Source organism: Chiloscyllium plagiosum, unplaced genomic scaffold (assembly GCF_037043375.1).
Source record: "Chiloscyllium plagiosum isolate Xiang-an unplaced genomic scaffold, Cpla_swu_hap1 HiC_scaffold_6, whole genome shotgun sequence".
Classification (NCBI taxonomy): Eukaryota; Metazoa; Chordata; class Chondrichthyes; order Orectolobiformes; family Hemiscylliidae; genus Chiloscyllium; species Chiloscyllium plagiosum.
In genome coordinates this window covers 20,067,036-20,087,746 of record NW_028270144.1, presented here as the reverse complement: position 1 = coordinate 20,087,746, position 20,711 = coordinate 20,067,036, and the positions used below count along the sequence as shown (strand labels likewise).

General features: G+C 41.4%; 1 protein-coding gene across 13 annotated transcripts in view; it reads right to left on the bottom strand.

Annotated features, from left to right (window-relative positions):
- LOC122550501 (dedicator of cytokinesis protein 9) overlaps positions 1 to 20,711 on the bottom strand; it is a 339,837-nt gene that overhangs the window by 116,067 nt on the left and 203,059 nt on the right. For all 13 annotated transcript variants that reach the window (XM_087987930.1, XM_043691316.2, XM_087987937.1 and 10 more), the window contains exons 10-19: positions 17,577 to 17,648; positions 15,503 to 15,643; positions 14,789 to 14,995; positions 12,230 to 12,352; positions 11,474 to 11,556; positions 8,990 to 9,112; positions 7,926 to 8,005; positions 7,313 to 7,500; positions 4,866 to 4,931; positions 1,685 to 1,777 (exon numbers count right to left, since the gene is read on the bottom strand). In XM_087987930.1, coding sequence (XP_087844056.1) covers positions 1,685 to 1,777; positions 4,866 to 4,931; positions 7,313 to 7,500; positions 7,926 to 8,005; positions 8,990 to 9,112; positions 11,474 to 11,556; positions 12,230 to 12,352; positions 14,789 to 14,995; positions 15,503 to 15,643; positions 17,577 to 17,648 — 1,176 coding nt within the window. The remainder of the gene's footprint in view (positions 1 to 1,684; positions 1,778 to 4,865; positions 4,932 to 7,312; positions 7,501 to 7,925; positions 8,006 to 8,989; positions 9,113 to 11,473; positions 11,557 to 12,229; positions 12,353 to 14,788; positions 14,996 to 15,502; positions 15,644 to 17,576; positions 17,649 to 20,711) is intronic.

Below are 20,711 nucleotides of genomic sequence, written 5' to 3'. Positions count from 1 at the left end.
TGAGGAAGTGATGATTAATGAGGACAGGGCACTGGATGTTGTCTATATAGACTTTACTAAAGCATTTGAGAAGGTCTGTCATGGCAGGCTGGTCCAGAAGATTAAGTCACATGGGATCCAGGGTGAGTTGTCCAGTTGGATATAAAATTGGCTTGGTCATAGAAGGAAGAGGGTATTTGTGGAGAGGTGTTTTTCTGACTGGACCAGTGGTATTACACAAGGATCAGTGCTGGGACCTGTGTTGTTTGTAATATATACATATATATCTAAATATAAATGGTTTTGATGAAAATGTAGACAAAGTTAAAAATCACACAACACCAAGTTATTGTCCAACAGGTTTACATCACCTGATGTTGTGTGATTTTTAAACTTTGTCCACCCCAGTCCAACATCAGCTCCTCCAAATGATGAAAATGTAGGTGGTCTTATTAGTAAGTTTGTAGGCAACACAAGAATTGGTGCCGTAACAGATAGTGAGGAAGGTCGTTAAAGGATACAGCAGGATATAGATTGGTTGGAAAGTTGGTAGAGAAATGGCAGATGGAGTTTAACGCAGACAAGTGTGAGGTGATGCATTTTAGAAGATCAAATGCAAGAGGAAAGTTTACAGTAAATGATAGGACCCTTAGGAGCATTAATATACAGTCCATAGTTCCTTGAAAATGACAACACAAGTGGTTAAGGTGATAAAGAAGGTGTATGGTTTGCTTGTCTTCAATGGTCAGGATACTCATTAAAGTTTTCAAGTCATATTGTTGCTGCATAAACTTTAGTTCCACCACATTTGGAGCACGATGTGCAGTTCTGGTCACCACACCACAGGAAGGATATTGAGACTTTGGAGAAGGTGCAATAGAGGTTTACCAGAATGTTGCCCCTGATTTGGAGTCCATTAGCTACAAAGAGAGGTTGGACAAACTTGGATTGTTATTGTTGGAGCTTTGGAGGGTGACCTGATAGAAGTATATAAGATTATGAGAGGCGTGGATAGAGAGGACAGTCAGAGTCTGTTTCCCCAGGGTAAATGTCAAATACTAGGGTGCATAGGTTTAAGGTGAGAGGTGGAAAGTTTAAAGGAGATGTACTAGGAGGTTTCTGTTACACAGGGGATGATAGGCACCTGGAATATGCTGCCATGGGAGGTGGTAGAATCAGGCAGGTTAGCAAACTTTAAGATGCAATTAGACAGAAACATGAACAGGCTGGGAATAGAAATGATATGGGCCACGTGCAGACAGATGGTATTAGTTTAGAATGGCATTGTGGTCAGCACAGACAGTGGGCCGAAGGGCCGGTTTCTTTTCTATGTTCCCATGAAAGGTAGTGAGTCTGATTTTCTTTTACCACAGAGTACTGTACGGAATAAAAGGATTGTTCAGCAAGCACTATCATATCACAGAAACACATCTGGGAATAAATATTTTACTTTAGTTTTCACAACGGTAAGCTGATGGAATACTATCTGTACTTTGTCCATTCTGAATAGCCAAACGTCTAGCATCTAGTGATGAGAGCACAATGAGTAGCTTTCAAGGGCTCTCTTTCTTTCTTAAGAAATCTGTATAGAATCAGATTCTAAAATGTAAAGAAATTCATTAAAGCCTGAGTTCTAAAAATTAGCTTCACAACAGAACTGGAGAATTAACCCAGAATGCATTCCAATGTTGCGCCCCTTCTTTACCTCATCATAGAACTCTGGATTTTGATGGTGATGTAATACCACTGTGAAAGCATATTTCATAAACACAGGACTCCCAGGTCTCCCGTAGATACACTAGGAAGAGAAAGAAGAATCACACCAAATGAACTAGCATTAGTATATACTTGAACAAAATATCCACAATCAGTAGCATTTCTAGTTTGGCAGCTTGTCAACAGAAAATGGCCAAAATTAGCAAACATATTTAAAATTTCACCAAACCATATTTGCACCACACTTCAGATACAAACAGTTTTGCTCTCCTCATTACGATGTATTTATGAATAAGGATAATACTGGTCCTAAGGTGAAGCGCTAAATTGGGAAAGGCTAACTATAACACCATTACTGGTCAGTGCATTGATTATAGGAATTGGGAGGTCATGTTGCAGCTATACAGGACATTGGTCAGACAACTTTTGGAAAATTGCATGCAATTCTGGTCTCCCTGCTGTAGGAAAGATGCCATGAAACTTGAGAGGATTCAGAAAAGATTTAACAAAGATGTTGCCAGGGTTGGAGGGTTTGAGTTCTAGGGAGAGGCTGAATAGGCTGGGCCTATTTTGTCTGGAGCACTGGAGGCTGAAAGGTGACCTTATGGAGGTTTAAAATCAGGAGGGGTATGGATAGAGTAAATAGACAATGTCTATACCTCAAAGAGGAGTCCAAAATGAGAGGGCACAGGTTTAGGCTAAGAGGGGAAAGATTTAGAAGGGATCTAAGGGGCAACTTTTTCACGCAGAGGATTGTGGGTACACGGAATGAGCTGCCAGAGGAAGCAGTGGAGGTTGGTACAATAAGCGCCAAGACCAGCATGGAGTGTCCAGGTAGATGGGGTGTGTTAGAGGTGGGAAAAGGGGTCCTCGGAGGGTCTCCTTGAGGGGTGGGGGTGAGGGTGGGTGGGGGGGGGGGGTTCCCCTCCCCAGTCCCAATCCTCCAATTCAGCACCGCCCTCTTGACCTGTCCATCTTCATTCCCACCTATCTGCTCCACCTTCCCTCCAACCTATCACTTTCACCCCCGCCTTCATCTACCTATCCCTTCTACCTATTACATTTCTAGCTACCTAGCCCCCAGTCCCACCCCCCTCCCATTTATGTAGAACACAGAACATTACAGCGCAGTACAGGTCCTTCGGCCCTCGATACTGCGCCACCCTGTGGGACCAATCTGAAGCCCATCTAACCTACACTATTCCATTCTTGTCCATATGCCTATCCAATGACCACTTAAATGCCCGTAAAGTTGGCAAGTCTACAACTGTTGCAGGCAGTGCGTTCCACGCCCCTACTATTCTCTGAGTAAAGAAACTATCTCTGACATCTGTCCAATATCTATCACCTCTCAATTTGAAATTATCCCCCCTCATGCTAGCCATCACCATCTGAGGAAAAAGGCTCTCACTGTCCACCCTACCTAACCATCTGATTATCCTATATGTCTCAATTAAGTCACCTCTCAACCTCCTCCTCTCTCACGAAAACAGCCTCAAGTCTCTCAACCTTTCCTCGTAAGACCTTCCCTCAATATCAGGCCACACCCTAATAAATCTCCTCTAAACCTTTCCAAAGCTTCCACATCCTTCCTAAAATGCGGTGACCAGAATTTGCACGCAATACTCCAAGTGCGGCCGCACCAGAGTTTTGTACAGCTGCAGCATGACCTCATGGTTCTGAAACTAGATCCCTCTACTAATAAAAGCTAACACACCGTATACCTTCTTAACAGCCCTATCAACCTGGGTGGCAACTTCGAGAGATCTATGTACATGGACACAGAGATCTCTCTGCTCATCTACACCACCAAGAATCTTACCATTCACCCAAGCACTGCACCCCTCAGGCCCCGGCCCACAAGACTCATTCCTGATGAAGGGTTTATGCCCAAAACGTCAATTCTCCTGTTCCTCGAATGCTGCCTGGTGCTCCAGGGACAACAGCCCCAGCCTGTTCAGCTTCTCCCTATATCTCAAATCCTCCAACCCTGGCAACATCCTTATAAATCTTTTCTGAACCCTTTCAAGTTTCATAACAACTTTCCGATAGGAAGGAAACCAGAATTGCATGCAATATTGCAACAGTGGCCTAACCAATGTCCTATACAGCCGCAACATGACCTCCCAACTCCTGTACTCATTACTCTGACCAATAAAAGAAAGCATACCAAACACCTTCTTCACTATCCTATCCACCTGCAACTCCACTTTCAAGGAGCTATGAACCTGCACTCCAAGGTCTCTTTGTTCAGCAACACTCCCTAGGACCTTACCATTAAGTGTATAAGTCCTGCTAAGATTTGCTTTCCCAAAATGCAGCACCTCGCATTTATCTGAATTAAACTCCATCTGCCACTTCTCAGCCCATTGGCCCAACTGGTCCAGATCCTGTTGTAATCTGAGGTAACCTTTTTCACTGTCCACTACGCCTCCAATTTTGGTGTAATCTGCAAACTTACTAACTATACCTCTTATGCTCGCATCCAAATCATTTATGTAAATGATGAAAAGTAGTGAACCCAGCACCGATCCTTGTGGCACTCCACTGGTCACAGGCCTCCAGTCTGAAAAACAACCCTCCACCACCACCCTCTGTCTTCTACCTTTGAGCCAGTTCTGCATCCAAATGGCTAGTTCTCCCTGTATTCCGTGAGATCTAACCTTGCTAACCAATCTCCCATGGGGAACGTTGTCGAACGCCTTCCTGAAGTCCATATAGATCACATCTACTGCTCTGCCCTCATCAATTCCCTTTGTTATTTCTTCAAAAAACTCAATCAAGTTTGTGAGACATGATTTCCCATGCACAAAGCCATGTCGACTTCCACATGGATTGACTGAGGAAAATGACGTGGATCCATTGCAGGGAAAACTAGATAAATAAATGGACAGAAAGGATGAATAAGATTGTGGTCAATGATGCAGATTGGTGGAGACTTTGTTGAAGCATTAAAAACTAACAGGCAACAATTAGGGCAATGGCCAGGTTCTGCACAATAATATTTTTATAATATAGATGATAATGAACAAAGAAACGTGTCATTATATTGTCGTTTAATAATCTTCAAAACAGGGTTTCTTTTATTGAAACGAATCACACTATCATAAAATTACACAATGTTCCTTTGCATAAAAAGGAAAACCCTCAAAATCAATATCGCGACTAACCTTCAGAGGCTGAGAGTCTTCCTCATCAGAGTCCCTAAACTCGATGCGGACTGCAATATTTCTTGCCTGAACAAAAACAGAATCTGTTATGTACAGACAACGCAAGTAGAAATCAACAAGATTAAGACATAACCAGATTTATAACACATGAACTCTTATCACATAATCTCTCACTGTTTAAAGGTCAATGGATGAAAATTTTACCACTTGCAGGATATCAAAATATTCATGTGTCAACCAAATTACAAACACTTGCTTTTATATAGCACCTTGAACAGAGCAAAGCATCTCAAGGTACTTCACGACAAAAAGCTATAATTATCAATCCAAGTTTACCCTATAATAGAGGTTCTAACTGTAAACAAGCCAAAATCAGGGACAGAAGGATTATAACACATGCTTTTTCAGCAATTGCACTCATATAAAAGTACATCAGATTAGTCAAGTAGCTTGTTATTTGGAGTCAAATCCCACTCCAGCACTTCTGGACATAACCTATGCTGATATTATGAGGACAAAAAGTGCTCTAATCAATAAGTCTTGCATTAAACTGACTTCTTATAAACCGATTCACTGCTGCGAACAGAATTCCAGAAAATTATGACAGTACAATTGTCAGACTACACGCTCATTGTTGTAACTCTCTCTCGAGCAATTGTACAAGTAGAAGCCAATCACCAAAATTGCTGCCACTGAAGAAAATGAAAAACTTCCTTTATCCACAACCTTTCCTACTCTGAATAAAGCTCTCTTTATTGATGAGAATATGTCAAAATGATACAAGACACCATCACATTGCAAACCTGCCAAAACACATTTTAATTAGATCGCGCCATATGGGACTTCAAGATGGCAATAAACATTATGAAATCTCAGCGTATCTTCTGCACATATGTTTCCTGAAATAGAGACAATTCTTCATCGACTCAGTTTCAAAGTCTAGCGCAGAACCCGATACACACTCAACAGCAAAACACTCAGACCCAAATCAATGCTGCCTTTGAACCACCCATATTCCAATCAGCTAAGATTGTCACTTTTTCAAGTGCAGTAACATACAGACTGATGATTTAGCTCACTGCACCAGCAACTGGTGAACCAGAGAGAACAGTCAGGTCAAAGCTCCATCAGCTGATGGTGAACTGGAGTAGTTGGGATAGAATAACCAGATTCAGGTTCAATGGACTGGGTTTGGGGTAGGAGGGAGAAGCCAGTTAGCCAAAGATAGTTGATTCCTCGGCACAGTTTAATGATTCCTGATCTGAAATGCACATGGATATCAGGCAAAGCACTGAATTGGGTCTGTTTGTGATTTTGCTTCAGGACAGTGCACCAAAATACAAGGCGGATGATGTGGCTTTCTTTGTGTCAAACAGCACTACCATTACAACATGGTCTGTATGCCTCCCTATACATTAGCTTATTTAACATATACCATGAAGACAAGCTCTTGTTGAGGTGGATGCCTTGAAATTTACTGACAATTATTTATACTCAATTATTTATATTTAATATCTCAGCCTTTTACACAGAGTGCATTCTACACTTACTGATGTTACAGCTAAGTTACTTGACCATAACACGACACATGAGAACATACTGCACTGATTCCATTGCACTGTGCTGTGATTACCAAAGGTGAGACAAGTAACTTTATTGATACAGGTACAAGTCACAAAGCCATTTAAATCAATTTATGGCTCACTTTCTTCCTGAAATCTATGCAATAATGGGCAGCAGCCAAATTTGCGTGAAAGCTTCAAAAATGATTGTTCCCAAGCAATCATAGTTCCAATTAGAAACACAGTTGCATCCTCCATGGATATAATTGGTGCTGCTCCTCCAATCACAGGCTGGTTCTCCCACGTGCTCGTTTCTGATTGGCTTGCTAGGTAGCTGGCTTTAAGTGGCAATAAACCTGTGCCTAGGTCAGGGGTGAGCTGGAGGGGTGCGTCAAAGCAACCCAGGGTATTCTATGATTCCCATACCACCAAATCATCCAATGGAGGAGCGTGAAACTCTCCCCAAGAAACTACTGGATTGTCATAGAAGTCTTAAGTGTTCCTTTAGGGGAGGAAATTTGCAATGCTTATCCAGTTTGACCGACCTGTGGCTCCAAATCTCTGAAGCTGTCAAGTGAGCCATGCTGCTTTATCTCAGTGACAAACAGGGAAAGGTAATCAATGCTGGACTTGTAAGCAGCTACTATTTCCCATCATAGAACAAAAAGGATTGTGATCTGATAAATAAGTGAGCTTGAGGCAGTCAGAGCCCTAATAAATATTAATGCTGCCAGCGAGGGAAGGGAGAACCATTATGAATGGAAGACAGAAGTAATTTTCCATAAAATCAAATGTGTGGCAACTGAAAATTACCACATGAGATTTGAGAACACATTTTCCAATACTCAGCATCTACAGGTACTAAATCTCACAATTTTTACTCACTTTTGCAAATGATTTTTGACTGTCATACTTTAGATGCTTTGGATAAATATAGAAATGATTGTTATAGGTTGTGAAAGGCTGGGATAGCTTTGCTCTACATGGAACAAATTCCTCCACTTCATGAGTAACTGTGACCTTGGAACCATTTTCAAAACGTTTCACCGGGATGTATGAGGTGTTAACACAAGCTACAAAAACACACAAAAATACAGCACACATTAGATCTGGAATTTTATGAGATAATCATAGTCACAACAATAACTTCTATTTACACAGTACCTTTAAAATGGTAAAGCATTCGTAAGAGTGATATCAGACACAATTTGACACCTGGTCACACAAGGAGATATTAGGACAACAAGCCAAACGCTTCATCAAAAAGGCTGATTTTAAGGAGCATCATGAAGGGGAAGAGAAATGTAAGTAGGTTTAGGGTCAGAATTTATGATTTTAGGGAGCCGAGCAACTGAAGGCAAGACTATTAATGGTAGGATGAAGGAAACTGTGATGTGCTAAAAGCCAGAAATGCAGAGAATCTTGGGGGAATCATATATGGTTAGAGAAGCTATGGAGAGGTTTAAATGGAAGGATGAGATTGTTAAAGTAAACTTACTCAGAAAATCTGAAGCCACATTGTCGATGTTGATATCTAAGTTCCCCAAAATAACAGGAAGTTTAGACATCTTTTCTGGTCTAATTAAACAGAAAACAATCAAGGAACAGAAGTTTAATGGTGTTTTAGATGAACAATACAAGAAGGCAAATGACAAAATGCAATACTACAATTCCCTCAAAGCACATGACTACAAATGCAATTTCAAGCAATTGCGAAGAGTTGATTTAGTTACAAATCCAAGTTCAAGGGTAAGGAAGGACAGATTTTAATGTTGACTTTTATTTCAAAGGGAATAGTGTATGGAAGTATGAAAGTCCTTCTTTACAATGCACAAGTCAGACTACAGCTGGAATATTGTGAAGAGTTTGGAGCCTGTTATCTCAGGAAAAATATACTGGCATCGGGGGCAGTGCAGAAGAAGTGAACCCAGGTTGGTCCCAGGCGTCGAGGAACTGTTTATGAAGAAATTTAGTTAGTTGAGTCTGTGCTCATTGGACTTAAGAAGAATAAGAGGCAACATTATTGAAACATACACAATCGTTTAGGGGACCTGACAGGGTTTATATGCAGATAGTTTGTTTCCCCCACTGTGGGAGAATATAGGACTAGAGTGCATCATCTCAGAGTAAAGGGTTGACCAGTTAGAACAGAGATGGAGCGGGGTTTTGTCTCTCAGAGGGTAATGAATCTGTGGTTATTCTTTATCGCAGAGGCAAGTAGAGGCTGGATCATTAAACATATTCAAGGCCAAGACAGACAGATTTTTAATCAGTAAGGGGATCATGGGTTTTGGGATAAATGCAAGAAAGGGGAGTTGATGATTATCAAATCAGCCATGATTTCACTGAGTGGTTGAGCAGACTCAATGGGTTGAATGGTCTACTTCTGCTCCTATGTCTGAGGGTCTTATGGTCTATCTTCCATAAAAATTAACAGTAAGAGCAAAACATGAAAGCATCACAGTGGACTGAAACCAAGTGGATTGTAGAAACTCTTGATTTCTTTCACAACATTTACCAACGTCGCTTTAAGGTTTGTACCAAATATAAAAGCTCACTCACTTCCTAAAGTCCAACAACAATTTTAGCAAGTCTTCATTGGAGAGCTTATTGCTATCTTGTCTGTAAAGGGCTGAGAATCGAGCAGTCTTGTCAAGGGTTCCTTGATTATCTTTGAAGACAGGCCTAATGAACAGAAATTAGAAATGCTTACTGTAAATAAGAAAGTCACTGTGAGGGAAACAAACCTGTTAATAAAAAAATTGCAATACTCAATCCATTAAAAAAATGTCAGAAAGATGGGAATATTTTTAATTGTCAAATGGCATTTTCTGAGTGAATCCTGACTTTACAGGTTATTTACTGTAATATTGTTCCAGGTTTCGGCAGCAGCTACAAGCAGACAAGAATGCAACAGTCAAATGTAATCTATTCTGCACAAATCTGTCATAATTACATTAAGTTTAATTGATTAAACTGTGTGTTTATGAATATGGATTAGCCTTAAATAAAACGGACAAGAATTCAGTAGAATTTCATAGCCAAGAAACAGGTAATTTAACCCAACTAGGCTCTGATGATGTTTATGCTCATGACCCTCTCTCAGCACATCCCTTTATCCCTTTCTCCAGGATGTACTTCCCTTTAAATGTGGCAACATTTGTTACCTTAGCCACTCCTCATTGGCACTGAATTCCATATTCTGAACACTCTCTTGGTAAAGATTCTCCTAAACTCCCTATTGGATTTATTGGTGGCTGTCCTATGTCGATGAGAAGCACCTTAGTCAACAAATTTAATTCCAAAATATCCAGTGTTGGATACAGAACAGTAACAGCACAAGACGAGACCATTTGGCTTATTGTGCCAGCACCAGCCTACTGCAAAACTCTAGTGCCACTCATTCATCCTTTCCCTACAGCACTGTACTTCTTCCCTCTTCAGTTAATGATCCAATTCTGTCTCGAGGTCCACAGCTGAATGTGCCTCAGTGGTTAGCACTGATGTCTCACAGGGCCAGAGACCTGGGTTTGAATCCCACTTTGGGTGATTGTCGGTGTGGAGTTTGCACATCCTCCCTGTGTCTGCGTGGGTTTCCTCCGGATGCTCCAGTTTCCTGCCACAATCCAAAGATGTGCATTGGCCATGCTAAATTGCCCATAGTGCATTAGTCAGGGGTAAATATAGGGTAGGGGGATGGGGTCTGGGTGGGTTACTCTTTGGAGGGTCGGTGTGGATTTGTTGGGCCAAATGGCCTGTTTCCACACTGTAGGGAATCTATTCACACTCTCAGGCAGTACATGACTACTCGCTGTGTAACAAGGTTTTTGCTCAGGTCGCCACTATTTCTTTTGCCAACAGATTTATTAGTAAGAGGTTAGTTAAAGTTTAATAATCAAAATCTTGAGCTTGTCAAGGGATTTGAGATCTTTCCAAATGATAACGTTGCAGTTTATTTTCAAGATATCAAGGGGCAGTTTGGAAGAACCATTTCTACTGGATATGGGGAGTCTCAGACCAAGGAAGAGACCTGACAATATTTCAAAAGAGCAAATAAAATAACATTCCCAATGGAAATGTGGAACTGTCTTCTACAAATGACAATTTGAGATTTGAGATTGATAACATTTTTGTTATTCAAAAGTGCTACAAACAAAGGACAAAGGAGGGGAAATAGACTTAGTTTGCAGATCAGCTTAAGATTTCACAGGATGACGGAACTGGTTTGAGGGGGGTAAATGGGTCCCTTCTATCTCGATGTTCTTTCATATCCAATTTTTCCAGCATCCATATGATTTACGTGGAATTACACAGAATACATTGTACCGGAACAGGCCTCATTCAAGTCAATCAAACATTACTGAGTTTATATTCCACCCAAGCCATTGACCTAACAGTCCGATATACCACACGTGTCCCCACTAGCTTGTTTTAATGCAGCACACATTGCATTAATGTTCTATTTCATTTAACAGTACATTTGGGAACTTAATTTAAAAGTGAACATTTGAGGACAGAAGATTTTCTGAGACACCTGGCTATTTCTATAGAGAAAAAACTGACTACACTGAACAAACAACACAGATAAAAGGTTAGGGGAGGTGACGGCCTAAAGGCAAAAACACCAAACGATTAATCCTGAGATCAAGGTCATGTTCTGGGGATCAGGGTTCAAATCCTGTCGTGGCTGATATATAGAACATAGCACAGTACAGGCCCTTCGGCCCACTGTGTTGTGTGATGGTGGAATTTGAATTCAGTAACAAATCTGGAATTCAGAATCTAATGATAACCATGTCTGGGGGGATGTGGGAGGAGGTGAAAAACACTTGGTTCACTAATGTCTCAAAGGGAAGGAAGCTTCACCCCCATACCTGCTTTGGCCTATGTGTGATTCTAGACCCACCAGTATTGTGGTTGCTTCTACACTAGCCTCTGGGTAATCAGGGACGAGCAATGAATGTTGGCCTAGCCAGTGTTATCCATGAATTTCAGTTTTTAATGTCACGTTGATAACTGTATGCTGGCAACTTCATTCTCCCTTACCTTGCAGCCCAGGCAAAAGGCATTCTGTATTGTCCAAGTCTTGCACAGGCTTGCTTGGCATTCTTCAATACCTTCTGTGCAACCTGCAATCATGAATTATTAATCATCAAATCAACTCTCCGTGCAAAAGGATATTTCCAGAGTACAATCAATTGCTAAAATCAAGATGCATTACAGCAGGACTTCTCAAAGAGCATAGGAAGATAGGAACAGGAGTAGGTCATTCAAGCCTGCTCCACCATTCAATACAATCATGGCTAACTGAACACTTCTAACCCCAGAATGCTGCGTGCCGAGGATAATCAGAACACTATCAACCTCGATCTTAAACATACTCAAAGACTGAGCCTCCACAGCCCTCTGTAGTACAGAATTCCAAAGGTTCACAAACCTCAGAGTAAAATAACCTCAAACCTAAGTGGCATTCCCCTTTTTTTTAAATTGTATCCTGCAGTTTTAAACACCCTAACCAGGGAATCATGAGCCCCAATTTGGTCATGAGCTGGAATTTTGGGTTCCCAAGTACCAAGGTAGAGAGCTAACAGCTGCGAGGTGCCTCTCAATTGGCTCCTGCTTTTCCTACAGCAGAAACCCCACGTGCAATAAAGCACTTCAACATCCGAGGTCATGAATGCCACTGTGTAAATGCACGTCTTTCTGTCTATAGTCAGCAGCTAATCCACTAACAGACTGTCTCGCCATTTCCGTCGTGTAATAGCACAAGAAAAGTGGCTAATAATTTTCTGACAGTCGTACCTTGGCTGAATCTGAGCTCTTCATGTAGGGTTCTGCACACTGAGTGATACCTCCCTGCAGAACCTTCTCCACACGGGCAACGAGAAATATGTCTTGATGAGGGCATGTGACAGAAAAGATTCCCTAGACACAAAAAAAAATCAAATTCAAACATCAACACTCCTTAAAATATCTTTTGATTCTAAAGATACTGTCAGTGCACACACGCTACTAATGTATCAAGCCAGAATAAAAATCTTTGTTTTGAAGTAGTTTTTTCAAAATCTTCTAAGCAAACAACTTTGTGAAAAAATTGAACATATTTCTATACATTCAGTTTGTTGAGTTATGATTACATAATTAATCAAACCTAGCACTATAACCCATTTGACCCAGGTGCTATTTTCAATTATCAGAAATAAACATCTATTATGAACAGTTACAGTAAATTCTACAATTTTTGACTGACTAAATATTTCTAGAAGGCATTGATTTCTAAAAGAATGTTGATAAGGTAACATTTATTCCACAAGCTAGGAACACATGGGCTTGGGGGTAATGCATTAACATGGACTGAGGACTGCTTAACACACAGAAGTCAGAATTGGGATTGATCTGTCTTTTTCAGGTTGGAAAGATGTGACTAATGGGGTGCCACAAGGATTGGTCCTCAATTATTAAGTATCTAAATTAATGACTTGGAGGAGAGGGCAGAGGGTAATGTATCCAAATTTGCTTATGATACAAAAGGAGGTAGGAAGGCATGTTGCGATGAGAACAAAAAGACTTTAAAAAGGGGATTATAGATAGGTTGAGCAAATGGGCAAAATCTTGTCAAGTGGATGTTAATGAACAAAAGAGCAAGGGCATGCACTTTGTAGGAAGAATCAAAAGGCAGCCTATTATTTAAAGTGAAAGAGATTCTATAAAAGTGCAGTACAGAGGAATTTGACAGGAGGAAAGACATAAAGGTAGCACATAGGTGCAGAAAGTAATGAAGAAGGTAAATGAAATTTTGGCCTTGAAAAAGAGCAGTTCTTTTACAACACAGGGTGTTGGAGAAGCCATATATGGAGTACTGTGTGCATTTTCTATCCCTCCATTTAAGAAAGAATATACTGATATTGGAGACAATTCAAAAGAGATTCACTGGGCTGATTCCTAGGATAAAGGGGTTGACATTAAAAAATAGGTTGTGTCTTTATTCATTAGAATTTAGAAGAATGAAGGGAGATCTAATTGAAACATAGAAGATTTTGAAGGGGCTTGACAGGGAAGATGTTGAGTTGCCTCCACTAGTGGGAAATCTTGAATTAGGGGACATGGTTACAAAATAAGGGGACATTTATTTAAGATTGAGGTGCAAACGGAATCCATCTTATAGAGGACAGTGAATATCTGGAATTCTCTATCCCAGAGCATTGTGGAAGATAGAACACAGAAAGGATTTAAAGGGACGTTTTTTTAAAATCATAGAATCCCATCAAGTCCACACCGATCCTCCAAACAGCATCCATCCAAACCCAACCTATCCCTATAACCTTGCATTTCCCATCTCTAATCCACCTAGCCTGCATATCCCTGGATAATTTAGTATGGCCAATCCACCTGACCTGCACATCTTTGGACTGTGGGAGGAAACCAGAGCACCCAGAGGAAACCCACGCAGACATGGAGAGAATGTGCAAACTCACACAAACAAAGTTAAAAATCACACAAAACCAGGTTATAGTCCAACAGGACATATTCTCCACAACCACCTGATGAAGGAGCAGTGCTCAGAAAGCTAGTGCTTCCAAATAAACCTGTTGCATTATAACCTGGTGTTGTGTGATTTTTAACTTTGTACACCCCAGTCCAACATTGGCGTCTCCAAACCACACAGTCACCTTACTCCTGCTCCTATTTCTTATGTTCACCACTCAGCCATTTGAATGCCGAGAATGATGTTAGCTTTGGCTATAAAGTTATTCACTTTAAAAGGTTTTTAAAAGTATTATTTCAAGCATCTACTGCAAACAAGATGAGGCAATTAAGCCCTTCTAGGAATCTTCTACTGTTCAATGAGATCATGTCTGATTTCTATGTTGATTCCATTTACCCAGCTTGTCCCTTAGTATACTTGGTATCAGCGAAAATATTTCATGTAATGTGCAGAAATTCAGGAACTTTTGGCTTGACTTGTTTTTTCTTTCATTGAAGTCATCCATTTCCCAGAATGGATCACTATCTATGTCTGTCCTGTGGGAGGATCAACTACATCCAGTCCATTACATCCACCATTCACTTTCTCTTCTGCTTCCCTCTTCAACATATTCCATTAATCTCCTCCACTCACAGCTGTTTCGATCTGCCACCTGCTCTCATGGCTTCACCATATTATCATATCTCCCTGTCTTTGACGGGAGGCACCCATTTGCTGTGTACAGGAATTACATTTTAAACATTTTGCAGCATTTCTTCAACTTCAAAGAAGATCTGTCCTACACCAAATAACGGGAACAGCTATTTAAGCCACAGAAAAGACACCTTCTCAGGCCAGCGGTGGGATATAGTGCCACAAGGAGTTTCCATTCTCACCTGTTTAGGATATTGTAACAGACTCTCAGGAATGCCATTGATGTACTTCTGTGAAGTGGTTAAAGTATCACCGCCATTCATAATGGATGTCGAGTTTGAAAACATGTGTCGGACTGATACATGATTTAGATCTACGTGGAAGTCAGCAGAGATCTTTCGACTATTTTTAATATCAAATAGTGCCAGGGTGACAAAGAAAGGCTCCACCTAAAACATTTTAAACGAAATATGATCATTACAACATTACACAGAAACAACCCATTTGGACCAACTCATCTGCATTGACACTTATGTTCAACATAAGCTTCCTCATATCTTACTATGTCTCACCCTGTAAGCATTTCCTTTCTCCCTGATGTGATTATCCAGCTTCCCCTTAAGCGTCTACACTATTCACTTCAGCTCCTCCTAAAGTAATGAGCTCCACTTTTTCACCACTCTCTGAATAAAGACCTTTCTCTTGAATTCCTATGTTATGTCGACAGTTCCTAGCTTTGGTCTCCCTCAAGTGGATATATTTTCTCTACACCTATCCGTTAAACCTGTTCATGATTATGAAGACCTTAACCTCTGCTTTCTAGTAAAATGTGTATCAGACTGTTGATAATTGTGATCTCTTGGTTTTGCCATTAATCTAATGAGAACCTTTTCTCTAGTTGCACCTTCTCCATTGGCTGTTTACCCATTTTATGACATTGAGGCCATTGAACTTACATTAGTTGTGGGCCCCTCTTCATTTTCAGCCACACAGCTTTGCAGGTTGAAGGACAAATCATTGCATTTCACCAGAAACCGTTTTCCAAATTTCTCCTCAAATGGCCTCACATCTGGTTCAATATTCGAGAAGTCAAGTTTCTTAAATTGAAGGAGAGAGAAAATTAGTCAAATGTTTGTTGTGATCTGGAATGCACTGCCCGAAGAACAAAAGAAGCTGACCCAGCGCTAACTTTCAAAAAGGATTTGACAAGGAGAAATTTGCCTGGCAATGTGGAAACAGCAGACGAGCGAGACTAAATGGATAACTCTTTTCAAAGCAGGCAAATGCATGATGGGCTGAAGAGAGTCTCCTTTGACATATAATCCTGTTAGCATCTTATTTATCAGTTTTAATTAATTTTACTGGAGCTCAGATTATTTATATGCAGGCATGTTCAGGTATTATAAACTGTTTAAATTCTGCCCGTCCAGAATTACAATCATTTGACTGCAATACATTAACTCACACAAGGCAGAAACCTGGTTAACCACTTCAGCATGCTGACACTAGTTTCTTCGTACATCAATATTTTTAAAAACTCCCATTATTTAAATTGATGACTCCAATTACTGGATTGGTTTCATGGTGAGATGATTGCTGACCAGAGAGATTGAATAGACAAAGCTTATTCTCCCTGGAGTTTGCATTAACCAGATGTGATATCAATGATACGTGTAAAATTCTTAAGGGTCTTGACATGCTAACTGCTGAGAAAAATGTTTTCCCTGGATTGGGAATTGGGAACATCAGGTCACAGTCTCTGGAAGGGGTTAGGACTGCGAGGAGGAGAAATCTTTTCAGTCAGACAGTTCGCAAATCTTTGGAAGATTCTGCCTCAGAGAGCAGTCGGTGCTCTCTTGTTGAGGACAGAGATCAATGTGTTTGTGATACACAGGGAATTAAGGGACATGGGGATGGTGGAAGACTGTTAGACTGAGGTAAGAGCGGAGATCTTACTAAAAGCTTCTGAAGCCTCTCAGGATTAAATGGCCTTTCCTGCTCCTATTTATTTTGTTCTATATTCTCAGGATGTAGGCATCATCGGCTAGATTGGCATTCATAGTCCCTCCCTAGTTATCCTGACAAGGTGGTAGTGAGCCGCTGGTAATGGGTGTGTTAGGTCTGAATGACCTGTCAAGCCTCTCAGATGACAGGGAGATTCAATCAACTCGCTGTGAGACTGGAGTTACATATAGGCCCTCACCAGGTAGAAGTTGCAGGTTTCCTTTTCCCAAACACATTATAGAGTCATAGAGCTGTACAGCATGGAAACAGGGCCTTCTGTCCAACTCGTACATTAGTGAAGCAGTTTGGGGTTTTCCGATAATCTGACAGTTTCATGGTCACTTTAATCGATCTCAGCTATTATCTCCCAGATTTTGTTCTGAAAAAGTTGACTGAAATTCTTCAACAACATTGGTGGGATTTGTTTCCTGGATTGGGGGGGGGGGTCAAAGACTCCAGATTACACATTAAGGCCAAACCTCCATCTGAACAATGGATCTACAGCAATGTGGTTAGCTCTTAACCATCATCTGGCAAGCCTTGGTTCAGGGGCAATTAGGGATTGGCAACAAATGCCAGCCTTGCCAACAATGCCTGAACCCCATGGAAAGAAATTTTAAAAACACATTGATTTAAGACAAATGGCAAAGGAACCAACGGCAAGGTGAGAAAAACCTTTTGAATTCAGCAAAAGAATGGGATCTGGAACATAATGCTGAAGAGTGTGGCGTAAGGTGGATGCAGTTGCAGATTTCAAAAAGGAATCAGATAATTGTCTTAAAAAACATTTGCAGGGCTCCAGAGGGAAAAGTCAGATGAGTGGGCCTGGATGACTTGCTCTTGCGAAGAGCCAGTGTGGACCTGATGGGCTGAACGTCCTCATGTGCTATCATCATTCTATGACCTATCCAATTTGTGCCCCTGAATTCCTGCTCCCTTTGCTGAAAGTACAGCCCCTTTGTCCAAAATACCAGTGAAATGCTAGGGGTGGCTTACTTCAAATGAAGGACTAAATCCTAAACTCACCTGCGTATCTGCATCCAAAACAAAAAGCTTTAATCTCCCTTCATTCTTCTTTGTTTCTATGTCTCTTGTGCTCTGCAAAGGACACAGACTGTAAATATTTGGCCTTTGCAATGAGAAAAATGAATATCCAAATCTACAATAATAGTTACTGACAGAGCTGTGAAGAGTTGATCAGGGCCTGAAAGTAAAATATAGGTTATCAATTCTGGCATAAAACCTCCTCCATTCACATAGCGCAATTGTTGTTTGCTTTCAGATCACCCCATGGTCTCCGCTCTAGCCCTACAGTCCTCCGAGACCTCTGGGTGGGCGGCACGGTGGCACAGTGGTTAGCACTGCTGCCTCACAGCGCCAGAGACCCGGGTTCAATTCCCGCCTCAGGCGACTGACTGTGTGGAGTTTGTACGTTCTCCCCGTGTCTGCGTGGGTTTCCTCCGGGTGCTCCGGTTTCCTCCCACAGTCCAAAGATGTGCAGGGTCAGGTGAATTGGCCATACTAAATTGCCCGTAGTGTTAGATAAGGGGTAAACGTAGGGGTATGGGTGGGTTTCGCTTCGGCGGGTCGGTGTGGACTTGTTGGGCTGAAGGGCCTGTTTCCACACTGTAATCTAATCTAATCTGCCCTCCTCTATGTCTGGCCACTTGAACATCCGTTAATTTTCACTGTTCCACCGACGGCAGCCATACATTCAGTGCCTGGGTGAGTCCCAAATTCTGGAATTAATTCCCTAAACATTTCTCTCATTCTTGGAGACATTCCATAAAACTCTACCCCTTTCAGCAGGTTTTTTGTCACTTGTCCCATGAGATCTTTTTGCGGTTCGGAGTCAAACTTTGGTAATTGCTCCTGTAGGTGGAACTTGAATGTGCAAAGGTTTGGAATTTACCTGGGCACCCTAAAGCACTGCCAATTGTATGTTAACTGTGTTATTTTCTTCAGAGACAATGGTGAAGGTTCTTTATACTTGTAGAGTACTTAGCTTTTCGTGGTCAGTGGACCCCATGGGGTCTGGGGTGCATTACTTTGTACATCAATGATATTTTAACTTAATCCCCTAGTTTTGTTTCATGGTACAGTGACCCCAATGGGGTGGTTTTTTTTAATGATTGTTTGAAAATAGTTTCAGTTTTTGTAAAAGGAAGTGCTTACAAAAAGAAAGAGTTGTGACAATGGGTTAGTAGGTAGGAAGCAATGTTGCATTCTGTAAAGAATCCCAGCATCAAGAGAAGTATTACTGTCTAATATCATTTCCCAGCAATGGCTTGGAAATGACTAAATGTAACAAGTGCCAGAGCAAGCCTAATATGCTACCCCTCTCTCACTTTTAATCATCACTTCTAAACGCTGGCTTTCCCACCTTTGGCCTGTGAGATTACTAATTTCTCAGGAGCATTTTCACCCGGGGCAGAAGATTTTAGAGAGAAGACACCCCTCAGAGTTTTGAGCACAAAACTTTTCACTGATTCAAGTTCTGCACTGTCAGAAGTGCTGTTGTCTGGGGGAGACATTGAATAGAACAATGAATACAGATTAGATTAGATTAGATTACTTACAGTGTGGAAACAGGCCCTTCGGCCCAACAAGTCCACACCGACCCGCCGAAGCGCAACCCACCCATACCCCTACATCCACCCCTTTAACCTAACACTACGGGCAATTTAGCATGGCCAATTCACCTGACCCGCACATCTTTGGACTGTGGGAGGAAACCGGAGCACCCGGAGGAAACCCACGCAGACACGGGGAGAATGTGCAAACTCCACACAGTCAGTCGCCTGATCCCTCTGATTAGGAAGCCAGCTCCTGAACATTGTGTCATCAGTTTTGCTGCTGGGTAATGTGGATCAGGACCCGATTTGATTCCGTTTTTGGGGTCCTGGAACTAGTGGGAAGGTTCAGCTCATTGTATACATCATATCCACATTTTCCCTCATTCTTCCAAATCCATTCAGTGACAGAAATGGGAAAAAAAATGGTTTCTCCCCGATGGTTATTACCAGGGCAACTAGCCCTGTATAATCTTACATCTGTCACCATACCCAAGTAAAGCTGAAGTGAAAACATAAATAGATTAACTGGCTAACCACGATATTTGCTATGGAAAACAATTTTGTCATGGCACCTTACGAAAAATAAACCTTTGCAAAATACTTAGCCATCATTACTATTCCCCAACATCATTTTCTTACAAGATTCAAAGAATGAGGCAGATTGTGCAGGAGATCACTGAAGATTATAATCTCACTTGTAAATTGGTTTTCCACTTTGGATGGTGGTGAGGGTGATGGATAGACAGGGAGGTGCAGTCAGAACCAAGTCAGTGGCATCATGGGTGGCGGAAATGCAGAACAGGGGAGTAGAGTGGACGAGCAGTACTGACCAGGGAATAGACAGACATAACTGCAGTTGTAGGTGTGCCCAACAAGATGGTCTGTTACCTTGCTGATCCAGGGGCAAAGATGTAACAAACTGGCAAATGTTTCCTGGAAAAAGTAGATGGCCAGTGATCCTTGTCCATGTTGGTAACAATGACACTGAATGGAAGGAACGCAAAGTCCCGAAAGGAGCTTTGGGCATTAGGAAAGAGATTGAAAAGCAGGACTTCCAACGCAGTAATCTTGGGATTACTCCTAGTCCTGTGTACTAGAGAGGACAGACATAGAAAAACTGAGCAATTGAACCTAGTGTCATAGATTGATAGAGATGTATAGCATGGAAATAGATCCTTTGGTCCAACTCGCCCATATTGACCACATATCCTAACCTAATCTAGTCCCATTTGCTAGCACTTGGCCCATAACACTCTAAACCCTTCCTATTCATATACCCATTCAGATGCCTTTTGGATGTTGTAATTGTACCGGTGTCCACCAGTTCCTCTGGCAGCTCATTCCATACACAGTATACACCACCCTCTGCAAGAAACCATTGCCCTTTAGGTCCCATTTAAATTTTTTCCCCTCTCACACTCAACCTATGCCCTCTAGTTTTGAACTCCCCCTCCCCAGGGAAAATACTTTGCCTATTTACCCTATCCATGCTCCTCATGATTTTATAAACCTCTATAAGGTCACCCCTCAGCCTCCAACGCTCCAGGGAATACAGCCCCAGCCTATTCAGCCTCTCCCTGTAGCT